The sequence below is a fragment of the Pleurodeles waltl genome, chromosome 7, assembly GCF_031143425.1.
Source record: "Pleurodeles waltl isolate 20211129_DDA chromosome 7, aPleWal1.hap1.20221129, whole genome shotgun sequence".
In the NCBI taxonomy this organism is placed as follows: Eukaryota; Metazoa; Chordata; class Amphibia; order Caudata; family Salamandridae; genus Pleurodeles; species Pleurodeles waltl.
The window spans coordinates 1,267,703,002-1,267,721,539 of NC_090446.1; the positions used below are offsets into that span (position 1 = coordinate 1,267,703,002).

Below are 18,538 nucleotides of genomic sequence, written 5' to 3' on the forward strand. Positions count from 1 at the left end.
ATATTTTGAGTCAGAAAAAAACGGTTACGGCAGGTACTGGCAATTACCAAAATAGACTATTCTGAAAACAAGTTCGAAAGATTTTTCTGGCAATATGTGTCAAGAAAGGAGAGCACATAGGAGCTGGAAAAATGAACTGACCTAACTGTCACATGTGGGGGGATGATGGGATACAGGGATACAGGGGTTCTGTGAGGTTCTTAACGACACAGTGTCAGTTGTTTGTTTTCTCTTTTAATTACAGCCTACTAGTTAACAATGTCTCATACTCCCTTTCCTTTTTTCTTTTAAATGAAGATTAGTGGAAGGCCTCCTATGGTCAGTTTATTATTAACATGAATTGTATTGATTTATATATGTTAAAAAGTAAAAGTAAATGTAATCTGCCCATTTTGTTATCTTTCTATAGGATGCAGATTGTATATGTATACATATATTTATAAATATATATATAGATATATATATACACACACACATCCACAAACATACATACATATATACACATATATATATTTATATATATATATATATATATAATATAATAAAGAAGCGCCCCTGGGTCTCTGCACGTGGGCGGAACTATTCAATGCTTTTTACTACTGATGAGGAGATCCTGGAAGAGAACACTTTGTTCTTCAAAACGTTATTCATCATATGCAACCAGTACTCAACAATTTGAGGATGCTTCCCACACTGTCTTTTCCAAGTAAACTATCTTAATGAAGGCACCAAGAAAAAGGGGGAATGTAAACTACTGATCAGTTTGATGGAAGAAAGTTAGGTGGTAAACTATAAATATTATGAAGTTGCATAAAATGTTAAAAACAGATAAAGAAAATAACGTAACCTTCTAGTAGTTGATGTGCACAGTAAAACAAGCATTTGCAATACAATAGGAATGAAAACAAGCATTTGCAATGCAATAAGCCTAGCATTTTCTTGAGTTACAGCTACTGGCATTGTAAATTCATAACTGGACTTTTATTGCCACATAAAGTGGTCAACCCTGCCATATAATTTGGTCTTCTTTACCACATAAGTCCAGTGACTTTGCATATAACTAAAGTAACCTTCTTCCTCTATCTGTAGCGTAAAAATGAAAATATTGCCATTTAGCATTATAATTTAAATCTGCTGTGTTAATTAGAATAGAAAACCACTCTCGCCGACCCACCATCAGAGTTGCTAGATGACTAACAGAAATGCTGGGGGGAAGGCTAGGAGTAAAAATATTAACAAACAAGCAGCACTATAACATTTTGTGTGTGACTACATAGTACTGTGCAGCGTGGAATAGTGTGGTTTTGTGTAGTGGAATTATGTGGCATAGTGTGCAGTGGAATGATGTGGATAGTAATTATGTGGCATTGAGTGTGGAGGGCGATTGTGTGGATTGGTATTTTGTGTTGTGGAATGGTATGTAGTGAGTTTTAATTATGTGGTGTAGTGTTGAACTTTGTGACTTGATGTGGAATTTTGTGGTGTGGTTTGGATGTATGTGGTGTGTTGTGTAATTGTGTTGCTGAATCGAAATATGTGGTTTGTTTTTGAATTATGTGGTGTGGAATAGAATTGTGTGGTGTTGAATTGTGTGGAACTGTGTGGCGTTAAGTGAAATTACGCTGGTTGGAATTAAGTGGCATGGTCTTCAGTGTACTTTTGTGGATTGTTGATATGTGGCAGAGTGGTTTATGTGGGGTGTATTTATCTTGTATTAGGGTAAGTGTAGTTGTGGGGAGTTGAATCATGTTGCATAGAGTGGTATTATGTGGAATGTAAATATGTTGTGTGGTGTTGAATTGTGTGGTGAGGAATTGTGTGGTGAGATGTACTTTAAAAACATAAAACCCACCCTGGTCTGGCTTTGTAACACACTGAGAGCCTGAGTTAGCTGGAAAGCCTGTGTAACACACTGAGAGCCCGAGTTAGTTGGAAAGCCTGTGTAATACTTTGATTGAGAATTCTTTTGAGGTGTCTTGGATTTTTAGTCGCAGGGACTTGGCAGATGTGTGTCCCCATGGTATGGTATTTTTCTTCAACTCCGTTTCTCTAGCGTCATTCTCTGCAAGGTAGTTCTGCACCGTGGAGGTTTCTCTTGCATTTATCTCCCTACACTGTTGTGTTCCAGAGCAGTCTCTCTGATGTCTGCCTCTGCTATATTTCAGTGAGTCAGACAGGTCAATGTAGAGTCTGTCCCTAAAACACTGTGACCCAGAGTTTTGCTATTTGATCTGTCTATTGTCTGATACTGTTGTCTATCACAGGCTATGTATGGCCTGTCGCCACTACAGAATTCTGTCAGAATTGTCTCTAGTATATGTATGAGCTATCATGCTTTGTTCCAGTGCTACATCTGCATCAGCCTCTGCTACAGTATTCTGCTGTAGAGAAGCCAGTCTCTGCTAAATTAGCCTGTCTCAGAGAGATCTGAATAGAGAATATGTGATATTTTGCACTTAGCTGGATCGGTCTCTGTAGTGCAATTCAACTAGCCCAGTAACGACTCTGTAGTGTATTTTTGCTGAAGCTGCAACTTTAAATGGAGCAACCAGGAATTTGACACTCCCCAAGTTGCTGACCGCTTCGATAATTTTATAGGTCCCCTGTAGTAATGAAAACATCCATATTGTCGTAATCGAGTAAATATTGTCAGGAGCTGTTTCAATGGAAAAAACGTGTTGATTGAGAATCCACAGGACTAAACTAGACTGAAACCAGCAGTTAGATTTTTTTTAAAACAATTTTATACAGAGCAAATGTGACCCAAAGGTATTTCAGCTCTTTACATGAGCAACACCAGATGGCGGGATGTGCACAGCATGTGTATCTGCAGCTACACATGCCATCGAACATATATATATATATATTTAATTTTTTTTACCCATAGGAAGTTTAAGTGATTTGCCCAGAATCACAGGATGCAGAGGTGATGCCGAGACTTGAAACTTGTTCCCCAGTTCCAAAGTCGGCATCTCTGGCCGTGATGCCCCATCCTCATCATATCTATTTGGAGCAGACTTGTGTTTCGTGCAGCAGAGTAATGTAAGTGACAAGTCTGTTACTTTCATATAATGGATGGGTCATGTAGTCAGAATCGATTTTCGAACTTCTCAGGCTGTAAGAGCACAGCTCACCTAATATTTAGAGTGCATTCACCCGAAATAATCGCACCCTGCAGAGAGAGTGAACATTGCAGCACCCAGACCGGCTTGGCTTTGGCAGCGGTATATGGCCAGGCTGCCCATGGCTGAGGAGGGCAGAGCGTTTGCCAGCAGGACTCGAGACACAGCAGGCTATCAGAAAACAATCCTACTAGCAGGACAACCCTGCAGTACAGAAAGCGTGCGAGGAGTCGTAGGATGGAGCAGCCACTCTTGGCATGGCAATGAAAAACAAGTCAATTCAAAGCACCACAGCTGCCATGAGCATGAGCGCGAAGGAGACACACAAAAGGAAAAAGAAGACACATTACTACCAGCAAACATATCAAATGTACTGAGAGAGTGAATTTAAAGAAGGTGCGGACACACTGACAGAATAAGAGCATCCAAAAAAACACTCTTCTTCCTTCAGATCAGTGCCACTGAAAGGATATGGAAGGAAGCACAAGAAAAACTTCCAGCGGAAAAATTCCATGTCGCCTCAAAGTCTCAAAAAAATTTGTCGGCCATATACCATTATGCACCCTAGTAAAAATTTCTACAGAATGCTTAGTGACCGTTGGAAATGCAAACAAAACAAGGGACTCATTGAAGAAAAGCTAGAAAAACGTCCTGCCGCTTAAGTCATTTTAGTCAAAAGCAAGTAATTCAAGAACTTATCACTGATCTCAGGCATGATACTGAACTAACTCCATTACACACAGGACCACTGACATTATGTTCACCAGTTAAAAAAAAACAATCACTACTAGTTAGAACAACATTTCCTAATATTTTAACTTCTGTGGACCTCTACAGAATCACTACTGGAAGTCGGAGACCCTAGGCAATTTATACTATTTAAACCTCATCTTAAAACAATACACAAAAAATGCAGAAACAAGTATACATCAAACAAATACACACATATTTAACTTACTTCACAAGAAAACATACAAATAATGAGATTTTAATGGAAAGGTTTGATCTTTTTAAAATTTGGTTTAACGACATAGTGATATCGCTACCATATCACTTTTGTCTTTTTTAGTCCTAATGCATGCTTTCTTAGTCATCACATGTATGTACTACAATTAAGGCCATTAGTCATCTATACTACTTTTTATCCACTGTACTTATGCTGCACCCACAAATCAAGCTGTTAATATTGGAAAAATTTATGCTGGTGCACACGATCCATTCATATATAAGAATGAAATCGTGTCACCATTATTCAATTCACCCGTCATGAACTTTCCATCAACCCCGACACAGAAGTATGCAGTCAGAGAGGCTCTGCGACCTAGGCCTCAAGTTACTGATTGACAGGTCACAGGTGGGGTGGCATGTAGCCGGCAGACAAACGTGTGAACAAGAATCTTAGATCAATCCTGCAGATAGGCACAGTGACACCACATTGGTCCAAGGAAATTGGCCCCAATAAAACACACAGTCAAAGGGGTGCACGCATTCCCAAAACACCAAAAAGTCAAATGCTACATGAAGTTATGAACACTTAGCCAATCAGAACACAGCAACACGTAGTGATCACACACTCCTCAGGCCAGAAACGTGAACATGTTACCCACTGGCCTTCATTGTGTTCATGTCAAGAACCACCTGCATTTGTTATCGGGACCTTATTTATGACTCTAGGACAACTATTGACATTCCTTACCCTACAAAGGAATGCTGTAATTGTTTCATGAAATTCAGAGAAATGTATAAAACACCTCTTCGATCAACTGTATCTTGAGACAGTCGTCAGACCCCATTTCTGTAACTGTTCTCCCGGCCATAATGTTTAATTAAACTAACTGTTCCTGCTTTGCAAAACACCTCTTGTCTTTTGTTTTTTCAAGGTAAATTCACATTCGAGCAACAAAGCTCAGGACACTGTCACGTTTACAAAGCATTTTATAAATTTAATTGTTGCCATTTTATGTATATTTAAAAAAAAAAGTTAATATTAGCCGATGAATAAACAGTCTGTGGACCCAAGTTAAAACAGCTAACTCTGACGCATTCTCACTGGCGAAAAGCCTTTGGGCTAGCACATACAAAAGAGCACCTTGTTAGTACACAATTAACTTATGATCTTTAAAAACCACTGCTTATCTTTAAAAACAAAAAACTATAATAATTCACACCCCACACAATAAGGGCTTCACCTCTTCGTCACGAGAAGTATGTAAGCAAGCTACTGTGAAAGAAGCAAATCTGACATTATGCACTAAAAATTACCGGCTTCAACGTATTTCTCTTGTGCCCATTCTAAGTTGTGTATTCCAATTAACTTCTTTTTTTTACCTTCAGCAAGAGCTTGTAGTGCTCCGTATCCAGAGGAACCTCTCACACTGCAGAGTCAGTGCTCCTCAGGTACACCTGTTGATGTAACCAGAGATGGGCAGATCCTGTATTGGTTTCCCAGTCCCGACTCTGGTGGTAGCATTTGGAGGTCTTTGGGCTGAAGGAGCTACACCTATTTGCCTTTAGTCTACAGCAAAGCTAAGTTCCCTCCAGGATTCTGAAATGTTTGCATACATTATGTGCATAATATTTGTAATACTGAGCATGTGGGCATTGGAAATTGTTTGTTTTCTAGCAGTGTCCCAGTCGCTTTGTTACCCTAAGTTCATCCGATATCTCTATATGTTTGATGGACTTACCCTTCAAAGATAGAAGCTAGAATCTGCTAAGGCGACAAAAAAATGACAGCATCATGCCAAATTCTTCCTCTTCTGTTCTTTGTTTCTAATAGTACAGTGTGAGAGGGTGCAAGCATTCACATCCTCTGGATGTTATTATACCTCACCAGCTGCATGCAGGCAGTGCTCACCACAAAGCATTCTCACAAGAGAGCAAGAAGTGCCCTTCCCAGACATTCCCCTGTGGGCAGAAGCTCTATTCAACCCAGTTAGTTCGATTTGTCTTTTTTTTTTACCTTCAGTGTGCAGACACTGATTGGCAGAGGGATGCTGCCCAACATCTGGGATTCAGGAAAATTATTTGGAGCCTTTCTCCAGCGTATTGCCATCTTCTTGGACACATACTTGCTTGGACCATGTTGTTGATGGAGCTTCCAGAGTGTGTCAGACCTGAGTGCTGCCCGTAGCCTGAAAGTCATGCTGAAGCTATGGTGAACTACCTGCATGGATGACCCCAGCAGTCCAATAAGTCAAGTGACAGACATATTGTTTTGAATTCTTCTTTATCCCTCACAAAGACTACAGGAAGGTTTGTTCAATGAAACAACATCAGGTGTAGACTCTGCCTGATGAGCACACTTCATCCCTCTGCTGACTTGTTTGTCTTTATTCTTCGTTGACAGTGCACCACCACAACAAAGCACCCACTTCGTCTGCATGCTCGCCTGATCTAAATTTGCCTTTGGGAGCCCTGTGTCCCACAGGGCTTGCAAACAGCTGCCATAGGTCACACTGTTCTTTATCCTATTCATTAGTGAGAGTTGTGCCAAGCTTACCACTCCCCCAAACCACCCCCTCCAAACAAGTGAAGAGCCACAAATCTGGAGCCTTCACAGCTTCCATGTGACGTAACATCCCCCATTGCAGGGTCCAACACCACTTTACCCCAAATCAGGTAGGTTTTTCTTTGCAACTGCAGTAGCTCACTTTCCAGAACTCTGAGACATGTCCAGCTTCACTGTATTTTCAATTGTCACTGTGTTTATTAATTTGTTTTCAAACAACAGGATTTCGATTAAGAAATGTCTGGAAATCAAAGTAACCCGATTTTGCCAGCACGCTTGCTATTCTACATTGTTGTGTTGTAGTTTGTGATTGGTTTGTGGCTATGACTAGTAAACCTATGTGAACAATGCCTGAATAATTGTTTTGTATTATTAAAGTAACTGAAATAATAGTGGGTTGTGTTTTATGATTTTATTCCTGTGCTCACAATCATTTTATGTTTATAGCCAAGTACCCTACTTTTATCAAAACATTGTTGCATTATCCTATTAATGTGTATTTGCTTTGTGTGCTTATAGCTATCTGGTCCCAATTTCTACTGTAATTTTAATATGCAATATTATTAAAGTGCTCTACTTTCTGGTACAACTTACTGGCCCAGCTTGACAGCCACATCTTATTGCAACAGCGAGAAATGCATCTTTCAATCAATCAATCAATCATGGATTTGTAGAGTCGGCTAAAGACCCATAGGGTTTTCAAGGCACTGTATGTGGGTGTGCTGCTCAATCAAAGAGCCAGGTCTTGAGGTCATTCCTGAACTGCTTCAGTGATGCAGTCTGTCTGAGCTTGAGAGGCAATGAGTTCCATGTCCGGGCTACTAGGTAGGAGAAGGATCTTTCTCCTGCTGTGCTTTTCCGAATCTTGGGGACGGCTGCAAGGGCAAGCTAGAAGGAACTGAGACATCTGTTGGGTATGTAGAAGGTGAGGCGTTGGTTGAAGTATGCCGGTCCTATGTTGTGCGGTGACTTGAAGGTGTGGATCAGGAGTCTGTATGTGATGCGCTTGTTGACTGGGAACCAGTGTAGGTCTCTGAGGTGGGAGGAGATGTGGCTGTGTCAGGGATGTCCAGGATGAGTCTGGCTACTGCATTCTGGATTCTTTGTGGTCTTGATTGAAGTTTCTTGGTGATGCTGGCGTAGAGTGCGTTGGCATAGTCCAGTTTGCTGGTGATGAGTGCATAGGTGACTGTCTTCCTAGTGTCTAGGGGAATCCATTTGAAAATCTTCCACAGGAGTCAGAGAGTGTGGAAGCATGACGAAGAGACGGCGTTGACTTGGTGGGTCATCGATAAATGATAGACAGAAGTCCAGGATGATGCCCATGTTGCACGCGTGGTCAGTGGGGGCATTACCTTTAGCGGTGGGCCACCAGGAGTCGTTCAAGGCAGAAGGGGTGGAGCCGATTACGAGGATCTACATCTTGTCCGAGTTGAGCTTGAGGCAGCTGACATTCATCCACGTGGCGACTGCTCTCATCCCGTTGTGGAAATTCCTCTTGGCTTGAGCAGAGTCCACAGACAGGCAGAGGATCAGTTGGGTGTCATTGGCATAGGAGACGATGTTTAGCTTGTGTTGTTTGGTGATCTTGGCAAGACGTTGAAAAGCGTTGGGCTGATTGAAGGTCCTTGGGGCACTCCGCAGCAAGTGTCTTTAGGTTCTGATGTGAACGGCGGTAGTCTGACCCTCTGTGTTCTTCCGGTGAGGAAGGACCTGATCTGGTCCAGGGCTCTGTCTGGGATGCCGGCGTTGTGCAGTCTGTCGCAGAGGGTGGAGTGGGAGACAGTGTCAAATGTGGCAGAGAGGTTGAGGAGGATGAATGCGGCGGTGACTCCGCAGTCCAGTATGGTCCGTGGCTGCTAAGAGTGCAGTTTCAGTGCTGTGGTTGTTTCTGAATCCAGACTGTGATGGGTCTAGCATACAGTGTGTATCGAGGAAATCAGTGATTTGCTGGTTGATGGCTTTCTCCGTTACCTTGGCTGGGAAAGGGAGCAGAGAAGTGGGTGCATATTTCTTCAGCTCCCTAGGGTCGGCAGTGGGTCTGAGTACCTCAACTTTACCCTACAACACTTATTTCGAGCTATGCATGGGCTACTCATTCACATTTACCTAGAGAGATGAAGAGGTTTGATTAGTGGTGAGGGGAGGTAACTCTCTACCATTAACTAATTACCTAGGGCCTCATTAGGAGTTCGGCGGACGGTTTGCACTATCCGCCGAACTTCCAACGACATTGCCCCCACACTGGCTACCTCCCCGCCGGACCCATTAAGAATTTCCCGCTGGGCTGGCGGGTGGAAACCAAGGTTTCCGCTGGGCTTGTGGAGAGGTTTGTGAGCGTGGATTAGGATTTTGAAGACGATCCTTTTGTTGACGGGTAGCCAGTGGAGGGCTCTAAGGTGGGCGGAGATGTGTTTGTGGCGAGGGAGGATGAGGATGAGACGTGCTGAGGAGTTCTGGAAGCGGTGGAGTTTTTTCTGGAGCTTGGCCTGCGATCCCGCATAGAGGGCGTTGCCGTAGTCCGGTCTGCTGCTCACGAGGGCGAGGGTGACCGTTCTTCTGGTTTCCACAGGAATCCACCTGAAGGTCTTGCAGAGCATTCAAAGGGTGTTGAAGCATGAGGACGAGATGGCGTTGACTTGCTGGGTCATGGAAAGGGAAGAGTCTAGTATGAAGCTGAGATTGCGTGCATGGGTGGAGGGTGTTGGGGTGACCCCAGGGTGGCCGGCCACCAGGAGTCGTCCCATGCTGACTTGTTGGGGCCGAATATGATGATCTCGTTAATTTCTGAGTTCAGCTTGAGGTGGCCTGCTGTCATCCAGTTGGCAACAGCGAGGAGTCCGGTGTGGAGGTTGTTCTTGGTGGTTGCGGGGTTCCTCGTGAGGGGGAGGATGAGTTGAGTGTTGTCAGCGTAGGAAATGATGTTGAGGCGGTGGTGTTGGATGATGTTGGCGAGCGGAGCCATGCAGATATGGAAGAGGGTGGGGCTGAGTGAGGATGCCAGGGGACTCCGCATATGGTCTTGGTGGCCTTTGACCGGAAAGGGGGGAGGCGAACTCTGTTTTTTTCGGAGAGGAAGGAGGTGAGCCAGTCCAGATGTCGTTGGTGCAAGCGATGAGGGCGGACTCGGTGCTGTGGTTTTTGCGCAACCCAGACTGGGAGATGTCGAGAAGGCTATTGTCCTCCAGGAAGCGGGAAAGTTGGTTGTTGACAATACCTTCTCTATGACCTTTGCGGGGAAACGAATTAGGGAGATAGATCAGTAGTTTTTGAGGTCTTCAGGGTCGGCTTTGGGCTTTTTGAGCAAGGCATTGACTTTGGCGTGTTTCCAGCTTTCTGGGAAAATGGAGCTGTTGATGATGGTCCGGAGCTGGGGAGTCATGATTTGGCTGGCCTTATTGAAGATGTGGTGAGGGCAGGGGTCTGTGGGAGAGCCGGAGTGTATGGTGCTCATGGTTTTGATGGTTTCCTCATTGTTGAGGAGGGTCCAGGCGCTCAGAATGTTTGTGCAGCAGGGTGCGATAGGGTTGACCATGTCAGTGGTGGTGGTGGTGGTGGACGGCGTTGCAAAGCTTCCATGTATGCCTGTGATCTTGCGTTGAAGAAGATGGAGAGGGAGTCACAGAGGTCTTGTGAGTGGGGAGGGTCGATGGAGCAGGACTTTGGGTTGGTGAGTTCCTTGATGACGTTGAATAGCTCCTTGCTGTTGTGTGCATTGTTGTCTATTTGTTCTTTGTAGAAAGATCTTTTGGTGGTCCAGATGAGCTGGTGGTGTTTGCGCATGGCTGATGAGGGCGGTGAAGTTGCTCTCTGATTGTTCTTTGTGCCAGGTTTTCTCAGCTTTCCGGCATTCTCGTTTGGAGGCCTGAAGGTCTGCGGTGAACCAGGGAGCTTTCTTGTTGATGCAGGTGTTGCTGGTTTTCTTCAGTGGAGCGAGGGTGTTGGCGCAGTCGTCGAGCCATTCTTTGAGGGTGAGGGCAGCGGTGTTGGGGTCGTTGGTTTTGGGTGGTAGGAACTGGGCGATGTTGGAGATCAGCTGTTCCTTGGAGATCTTGTTCCACTTGCGGTGAAGGATCGGATGCTGTTGGTGGTGGGTGGGGGGCTGCAGGAAGGAAAAATTTACGCAGTGATGGTCGGGCCAATGGAGTTCGGTGGTATGAGTGAAGGTGATGTGGCTGCTGGAGGAGAAGATGGTGTCGAGCGTGTGCCCGGCTGAGTGGGTAGGCGAGATGACGAGTTGCTTGAGGCCGAGGTTTGCGAGGCTGTCCAGTAGGGCAGCGGAGTTGCAGTCGCTGGTGTTCTCCAGGATGAAATTTATGTCGCAGAGCAGGTAGTCCGAGGAGGAGAGGGCGTGGGAGCTGAATGAGCCGGCAATGGCGTCGCAGAATTGGGGGCGGGGCCTGGTGGTCTGTAGACGAGGGTTCCTCTCAGGGTGGTGTTGGCGTTGATGTATATCTGAAAGTGTAGGTGCTCTGCGGAATCCAGGGCATCGTTGGTGTTGGCAGAGATCCTGATGGAGCTTCTGTGGACTATGGCGATTCCCCCTCCTGGTTTGTTGATATGGTCTCTTCGGGTGATCTTGTAGCCCCTCAGGGATGGCTATGGCGATGTCTGATTCTGATGAGGGGTTCATCCATGCTTCAGTGAAGAAGGCGATGTCAGGGGAGGCTGTCGTGAGGAGGTCCCATAGTTCGATGGCGTGCTTGTGGACAGAGGGGGTGTTGAGGAGGATGCAGCTGAGATGGTTGGGGTGTCTGGCGTTGTTGTGGTGCTTGGTGGCTTGACTGCAGGAGAAGCGGCATGAGAGGCAGGCAAAGGGTCCTTGGGTGTGCCTAGGTCAGCCTGGGCGCAGGTGGTGGGCCGGCCGGGGTTGAGTGCGTGGAGCTCTGCAGTGGTGTAGAGGCGTCTGGAGGCGTGGGAGGTGCGTGGGGCAGGGGGACAGGGGGACAGGCGCTGGGCGCGGTCCAGGCGCGAACGGGCACAGAGGGGCATGCCTCTGGCGTGCCCGCACAGCTGGGGCCATTAAGAAGGGGAGGTGGGAGTGAGGAGCAGCTGGGAAGCGGTGGTGTATGGGGCCGCGAGAGGGGCGGGGACGCAGGGGACGAAGCGGCGAGGACGGGGAAACCAGGCAGAACCAGTAAGCAGAAACAGACAGCAAAAAGGCAGAGACAGCAAGAAAAAGGCAAAACAGAAAATCAGAACAAAACAGAAAACGGGCACAGAAAACAGAAGAAAGACAGACACACGCGATAACAAGACCAACACACGATACTTACGTCTACCACTAGACACCAGGGATGAGGCGCAGGCGAGTGCCTGCGGGTGGTGGAGGGCCTCAAACTCGTGGCAGCAGCAAGGGTGGGGTTAGGAGCACGAGGGCAGTCTGGTGGAGCTACTCGTTGCGCAGAGTGGTTCCTGGCCTTAAGTCAGGTCAGGGGTCACTCAGGGCACCGGGCGCCATTAAGAAGAGGAGGCGGGAGGGAGGGAAGAGCAGCTGGGAGGCGGCGGTCAATAGGGGCGAAAGGGGGTTGGGGCCGCAGGAGACGCAGCAGCGGGGACAGGGAAACTGGGCAGAACCAGTAAGCAGAAACGGGCAGCAAAAAGGCAGAGACAGCAAGAAAAAGGCAAAACAGAAAAACAGAACAAAACAGAAAACGGGCACAGAAGAAAGACAGACACACAAGATAACAAGACCAATACACAATACTTACGTCTACTTCTAGACACCAGGGATGAGGCGCAAGCGGGTGCCTGCAGGTTGTGGAGGCCCTCGAACTTGCAGCAGCAGCGAGGGGGGGTTAGGAGCACAAGGGGAGTCTGGTGGAGCTGCTCGTCGTGCAGAGTGGTTCTTGGCCTTAAGTCAGGTCAGAGGTCACTCTGGGCACCGCGCAGCGGCCGCCATTAAGAAGGGGAGGTGGGAGGGAGGAGCAGCTGGGAGGCTGGAGGAGGGAATAGGGGCGCGAGGGGGGCAGGGCCGCAGGGGACGCAGCCGCGGGGACGGGGAAACCAGGTGGAACCAGTAAGCAGAAACCGGCAGCAAAAAGGCAGAGACAGCAAGAAAAAGGCAAAACAGAAAAACAGAACAAAACAGAAAACGGGCACAGAAAACAGAAGAAATACAGACACACGAGATAACAAGACCAACACACGATACTTACGTCTACCACTGGACACCAGGGATGAGGCGCAGGCGGGTGCCTGCGGGTGGTGGAGGACCTCGAACTTGCGGCAGCAGCGAGGGCAGGGTTAGGAGCACGAGGGCAATCTGGTGGAGCTGCTCGTCGGCCAGAGTGGTTCTTGGCCTTAAGTCAGGTCAGGGGTCATTCTGGGCACCGCGCATCGGCCGCCATTAAGAAGGCGAGAAGTTTTGAACTGGAGGTTGCAACAGCAATAACATTTGGAAGACTGCTAGCCATTAGCTGGTCAAGAAGGCTGCTGCCGCACAGCTGAGTGCTAAAGGTAAGACCTGTCTCACAGAACCCTTCTTGCCATACCTTATGGAGAAGCCCATGAAAGAGCCCTGCAGCAAGGAGTTTGTGCTGTAAAGGTGGGGGTAACAACTCCATCGATCATCTACCGTTGATTGATGAAAGCGGTGTGCAAATAAATCACAGGGCTTAGCCTGCTCTCAGGGCTGAGAGACACAAAGGTGCAGGCAGGTGCAAGGTATCCACTGATACTGTTAAATTAAAACTAAGGACTGCTAAACTGGGCTGCATATTAAAAACAAGTGAGAACGTTTGAGTGAGCTGTACCTGAGCCTGATCCCATAGACAACTGAGGGCGGTAATGTTGGGACTCTTAACCCTACCTGGAAGGAGGGTGATTACTGGGAAGGAAAACTGCGAACATGCCTCACTGATGGAGCACAGTGTTCTGCAATCCTATTGTCATACATATTGAACTTTATAGCGTTTAGTGCTGTGAGACTGAATATTCTTTCTTTTTCATAAACATAAAAAATGAGTTGGCTATTACTTTAATGCATCTGCTGACTGGTAGTTTAGTAGCTATTAATTGATAGCTAATGTTCTCATTTATTAGAACGTGAGTGCGATTACAAGAAGTAAAATTCCTTAGCCAGATTTATGCATCTGTGCCAATGTCATCAAACAAAGCACAAGTGAGTGGAAGCTTTTAGAATCTAATGAATACATAAAATCAAATACTCACCGCAGTGACCCGTTATTTTACGGACAATAACCACAATGAGGGTTTGATGGTCAATATGTTTGGAATGTTCTAATTTAATGAGGGTAATGGGCTACTCCTGAGACCACATGTGTGAATATACCTTAGGAGCAGTAATGAGGACATATGAGAGTGGGTTTATTTAAAGATACTAACTAAAGATGAGGTTAAGCATATTTCATACTCACGTGTTATTGGACTATTAACTCTTTTACTTCTCTCAAATGGAAGAAAATCTGTGCAAAATGCCTCATCTTCTTGTTTTACCCTCAATGAAAAGACAGAGGTAACAACTGGATGGGCTGTTAGGGAGCAAACAAAAACTGAAAGCTATATCACCAGGGATAACATTGTAAGCTGCATGAAAAGGACTAGCTACTTTGATACTTACAAGGACTATCAAATCTCTTACTGGACACAAACAAAGAGGTCAGAGACTTCAAAGTATATAGATATACATGCAGCATAATATCACCTATTCAAACTCAACAATGGGGAGAAGAAAATACATGTTTCCCTAGCACCTCAGATCATCTAAGACCAGAGATGTCTTTATATTACTGGGTTTAAGAACCAGAAGCTGGACAGAGCAAGCAGGAACTGTATGCTTTGAGGCTAAGTCAGCATGGTAGCATGCAGCGTAGGCACAACCTACCTTTCTCCACAGTTTGCACATGAAACTTAGTTTAACATTTAAACCACATCTGAGATGAATATGAAAGCCAGGAAGTTGTAACATGAAGGAGCCTCTAGCATGGAGTTACTTTGTTAACTACTTTCTGTAGATGTCATTCATTACCCAAAATACCAATTGTTTGCATAACTCTTAATAAGTATAACACAGACTCTTTGGAACATCACAGGTCAGAGCTAAGATAAAAGAAAGCAGATTATGAACCACCTAACGCCCACCATGCATCTGACATTCAGACAGGAATATTTCAAAAGAACATGAGCCCATATTGATGAAAATCGATCTCTATAGACACACCATGTTTCTGGAAATCTAAAAAAATAGTGTTACATTTGATGATGTGCATCACATGTTTCCTACCAGCCCTTCCAGTCTATACCCATCGCCAAATGGAAGCTGAGCAGTCATGTTTACATTGTTTCACGGTCAGGCTAACTTTTCATTGATATACTTGTTGAAGATTTACTTGCTCCTTGTGCATGTGAGGTGCCTGCACAGCTAACAACCTACCAAATAACATTTAATTTGACTGCGACATTTGTAATGACCTTGAACCAATTTTAGATCAACTAATAAAAGTCATCTATTGTGAGTATGAATATTACTAATGGGCCCTTAACTGTGCGAAATGCGGTCTGTAACACCTCTGAAGCACCGGATCCTTTCAGAGCTCTCAGGAGGATCCTTTGTTTTTAAATGGTTTGATCGGCACGACTCGTAGGCCAAAATAAATTTACATCATGACCTGAAGTGTTCTTCCAGGAATAAGGACAAGGTTTCTTGCCTCGGGATTATATACAAAGAAGCCCATTAAGGTGATGCTACAAGAGTTTTGTCTTTGCAAGAAGTCATCCCGGCAATTCAAGAGAGTCCTTCAGGTAAAGCACCAAGCCCAGATGAAGTTCTAGAGGATTTGTCCAAACAAAATTCTGCCGTGTTGGCACCTATTTTTTCTGGGGTACTGAATGCATCAAAGGTCACTGTTATCCCCTCCTTCTGGTATCAGTCGTCACTGTACCAATTTTTTACAAGCATTAGCAAAGCCAATAGGTCTCATTTATATTAAAAAGGTAGACGAGAGACGCAAGGTGTGTCCAAGAGTGGAATGGCAAAGAGTGGAGTGGCAGAGTATGTTGTGTATTGGAGTGGCATAGTGTGGAATCGCGTAGAGTGGCATACACTGCAGTGGTGTACAGTGGACTGGTGTAGAGTGCACTGGCAGAGTGTTGCAGAGTATAGTGACAGAGTGCAGTGGCAAAGAGTGTAGTGGCCTTGAATTCAGCTGCATAAACGTCAGGGTCATAGACTACAGTGTCATAGATTTTAGTGGTGCATAGAGTGCAGTAGGATGGAGCAGGGTGGTGCAAAGTAGGGTGGCGCAGAGTAGTCAAGTGACGCAGAGTGGAGTTCAGTGCCATAGAGTGCAGTAGCGTAGAGTAGTGCAAAGCAGAGTAGCATAGAGTGGACCAGAGTACAGTACAGTGCCATAGACTGCAGTAGCACAGAGTGGAGTAGCGTAGAGTGGCGTACAGTTCTGTGGCAGAGAGTACAGTAGAGTACAGTGGCCTAGAGAGCAGTGGCATAGAGTACGGTGATGTGGAGTGTGGTGGCATAGAGTGCAGTGACAGAGTGCACTACTGTACAATGCAGTGGTGGTGTAGAGTGGAGTACTGCAAAGTGGAGTTCAGTGGCGTAGAGTGCAGTGGCATAGAGTAGATTGTTTCAGAGTTCAGTGAAATGGCGCAGAGTGTAATGGTGCAGGGTAGAGTGAAGTTGCGTAGAGTGGCATAGAGTGCAGTGGCATAGAATAAAGTGGTGTAGAGTGCATTCACATAGAGTGCAGTGGTGCACAGTAGATTGAAGTGGTGTACATTAGATTGGTGTTGAGTGCAGGGGCATAGAGTTGAGTGTTACAGAGTAAAGTGCATCGGCGTAGTGTGTATTGGCATAGAGTGCAGTGGTGTAGAGTACAGTGGTGCAGAGTGGAGTTGTGAAGAGTAGAATGGTGTGGCCTAGACTGGAGTGGTCAAGGGTGCAGTAGGCTGTTATACAGTGGAGTGGCAGAGTGTCATGTATAGGAGTGGCATAGTGTGGAATCACGTAGAATGGCATACACTGGAATAGTGTAGAGTGCACTGGTGGAGAGTGTTGCAGAATATAGTGGTGTAGAGTGCAGTGGCATTGAATTCAGCAGCACACAATGCAGCATCATAGACTGCAGTGGCGTAGATTAGAGTGGTGCATAGAGTGCAATGGTGCAGAACAGAGTATCGCAGAACAGAGTGGCACAGAACAGAGTACAGTGGCACAGAGAACAGGGGCACAGAGGGCAGAGTAGAGTTGATTGGCATAGAGTGCAGTGGCACAGAGTAAAATAGCATAGAGTGGTGCAGAGTACAGTACAGTGTCAGACTGCAGTGGCATAAAGTGCAGTGACAGTGGAGTAGCATAGAATGGAGTAGTGCAGAGTAGAGAGGCATACAGTTCTATGGCAGAGAGTGCAGTGCTGTAGAGTAGCCTAGAGAGCAATGGCATAGAGTACAGTGATGCAGAGTAGAGTGCAGTGGCAGAGTGCAATGACAGTGCGCACAGGCATAAAGTGCAGTGGTGGTGTAGAGTGAAGTGGCATAGAGTAGGGTGGCACAAAGTGGAGTAGAGTGGCATAGCGTAGATTAGAGTGGTGTACATTGGACTGGCGTAGAGTGCAGGGGCATAGAGTTGAGTGTTACAGAGTAAAGTGCATCAGCGTAGTGTGTACTGTCAGAGTGTAGTGGAGTAGAGTACAATGCGCAGAGTGGAGTTGTGCAGAGTAGACTGGTTTAGCTTAGGCTGGAGTGGTGAAGGGTGCAGGGCACTACATGCCACAAACAGATGCTTACAGGGTAAGTAACATAATCCGTTCAATGGCATGGGTGGCTGTAGATACATTTGCTCTGCATAGACTGTAAAGAGGTGCCCTTCAGAAATCAATGGCTCACCTGTGGTTGTTATAGTTGTCTAAAAAAGGGTACATAAAACTGCTTGTCCTACATTTACTTGCTGGCGTGCTAAGACATCCACAGAGTAGTGCATAGTGAGAGTGTGTGAAGTGGACCATGTAGCTGTTTTGGAAATTTCAGCTATTGGTTCTGTCAATATAATACATTAACACTCTTCTTACATCTAATGTATGCAAAGCCCTTTCTGCAACCAAATCAGATAGTGGAAAGAAAACTGGTGGTTCAACCAAATGGTTTAGGTGGAAAGCTGAAACTACCTTTGAGAGGAATTTTGGTTTAGCACGAAGGACTACCCTATCTTTGTGTAGTTCTAAGAAAGGTTATTCCAAGGTTAGTGCTGGAGCTCATCGACACATCTGAGTGAGGTTACTGCTATTAAAAAGGCTGCAGGGGTGTGGAATTCCTATAGCCTGATGTCCAGGACACTTTGTTTGCGGTGAATGTCAACAAGTTTTCAGGTTCATTTTGTCCTTGGGTCAAGTAGTCCCAACCCCAAGCAGCAAAAACGCTTTGGCTGCCAATTTACAGGACCACATTACAAAGCAGGTAAAGGAATTGTCTGCTGTTGAGGTAATATTTGTGTCCATATGTTAATGCTGTTCGAACTTGCATTTCTGTTTCATTAATTCAAAGCCTTTATCATTAGGGTGAGTGTTCCAAATACATGTTGTAACCTTGGACTGCACTACTGACAGTGGTTCCAGTATACAAATGTGCAGGTGCATTTGCCAGATGTAAAGATTTGAGCATGCATCTCATGCTCCCAGAATGCTCTTCGATTAAATGCAAATAGTTGCAGAAGTTTGAAAACCAGATTGATTTTTTGCTTTCAAAATAAAATGTTCAAAAAAAAATGCAACTAGGAAAAAAAGTTCTGCTGAAATTTTAGGTACCATTGTTTTCCAAAAAATATTCATAATTGGAAGTCAGAGTTACCAGTTTCAGCAAGATTTTGGGAATCATGAATATAAACATGCATTGGCAAAGCCAACAGGTATGATATTGGTGGTCAGCCTTTTAG

The 18,538-nt window shown here is 45.4% G+C and overlaps 1 protein-coding gene across 6 annotated transcripts in view; it reads right to left on the minus strand.

The window, feature by feature from the left end:
- The window catches only part of LOC138246155 (zinc finger protein 514-like), a 105,340-nt gene that overhangs the window by 42,224 nt on the left and 44,578 nt on the right, over positions 1–18,538 (minus strand). For 5 of the 6 annotated variants that reach the window (XR_011194233.1, XR_011194232.1, XM_069200440.1 and 2 more), the window contains one exon: positions 14,013–14,126. The exons of the other annotated variant lie outside the window; for it this stretch is intronic. Coding sequence is in view for 3 of the 5 variants with exons in the window: in XM_069200440.1 (XP_069056541.1) it covers positions 14,013–14,126 (114 nt within the window). In the remaining 2 variants the exon portion in view is untranslated. The remainder of the gene's footprint in view (positions 1–14,012; positions 14,127–18,538) is intronic. 6 annotated transcript variants of the gene reach the window in all.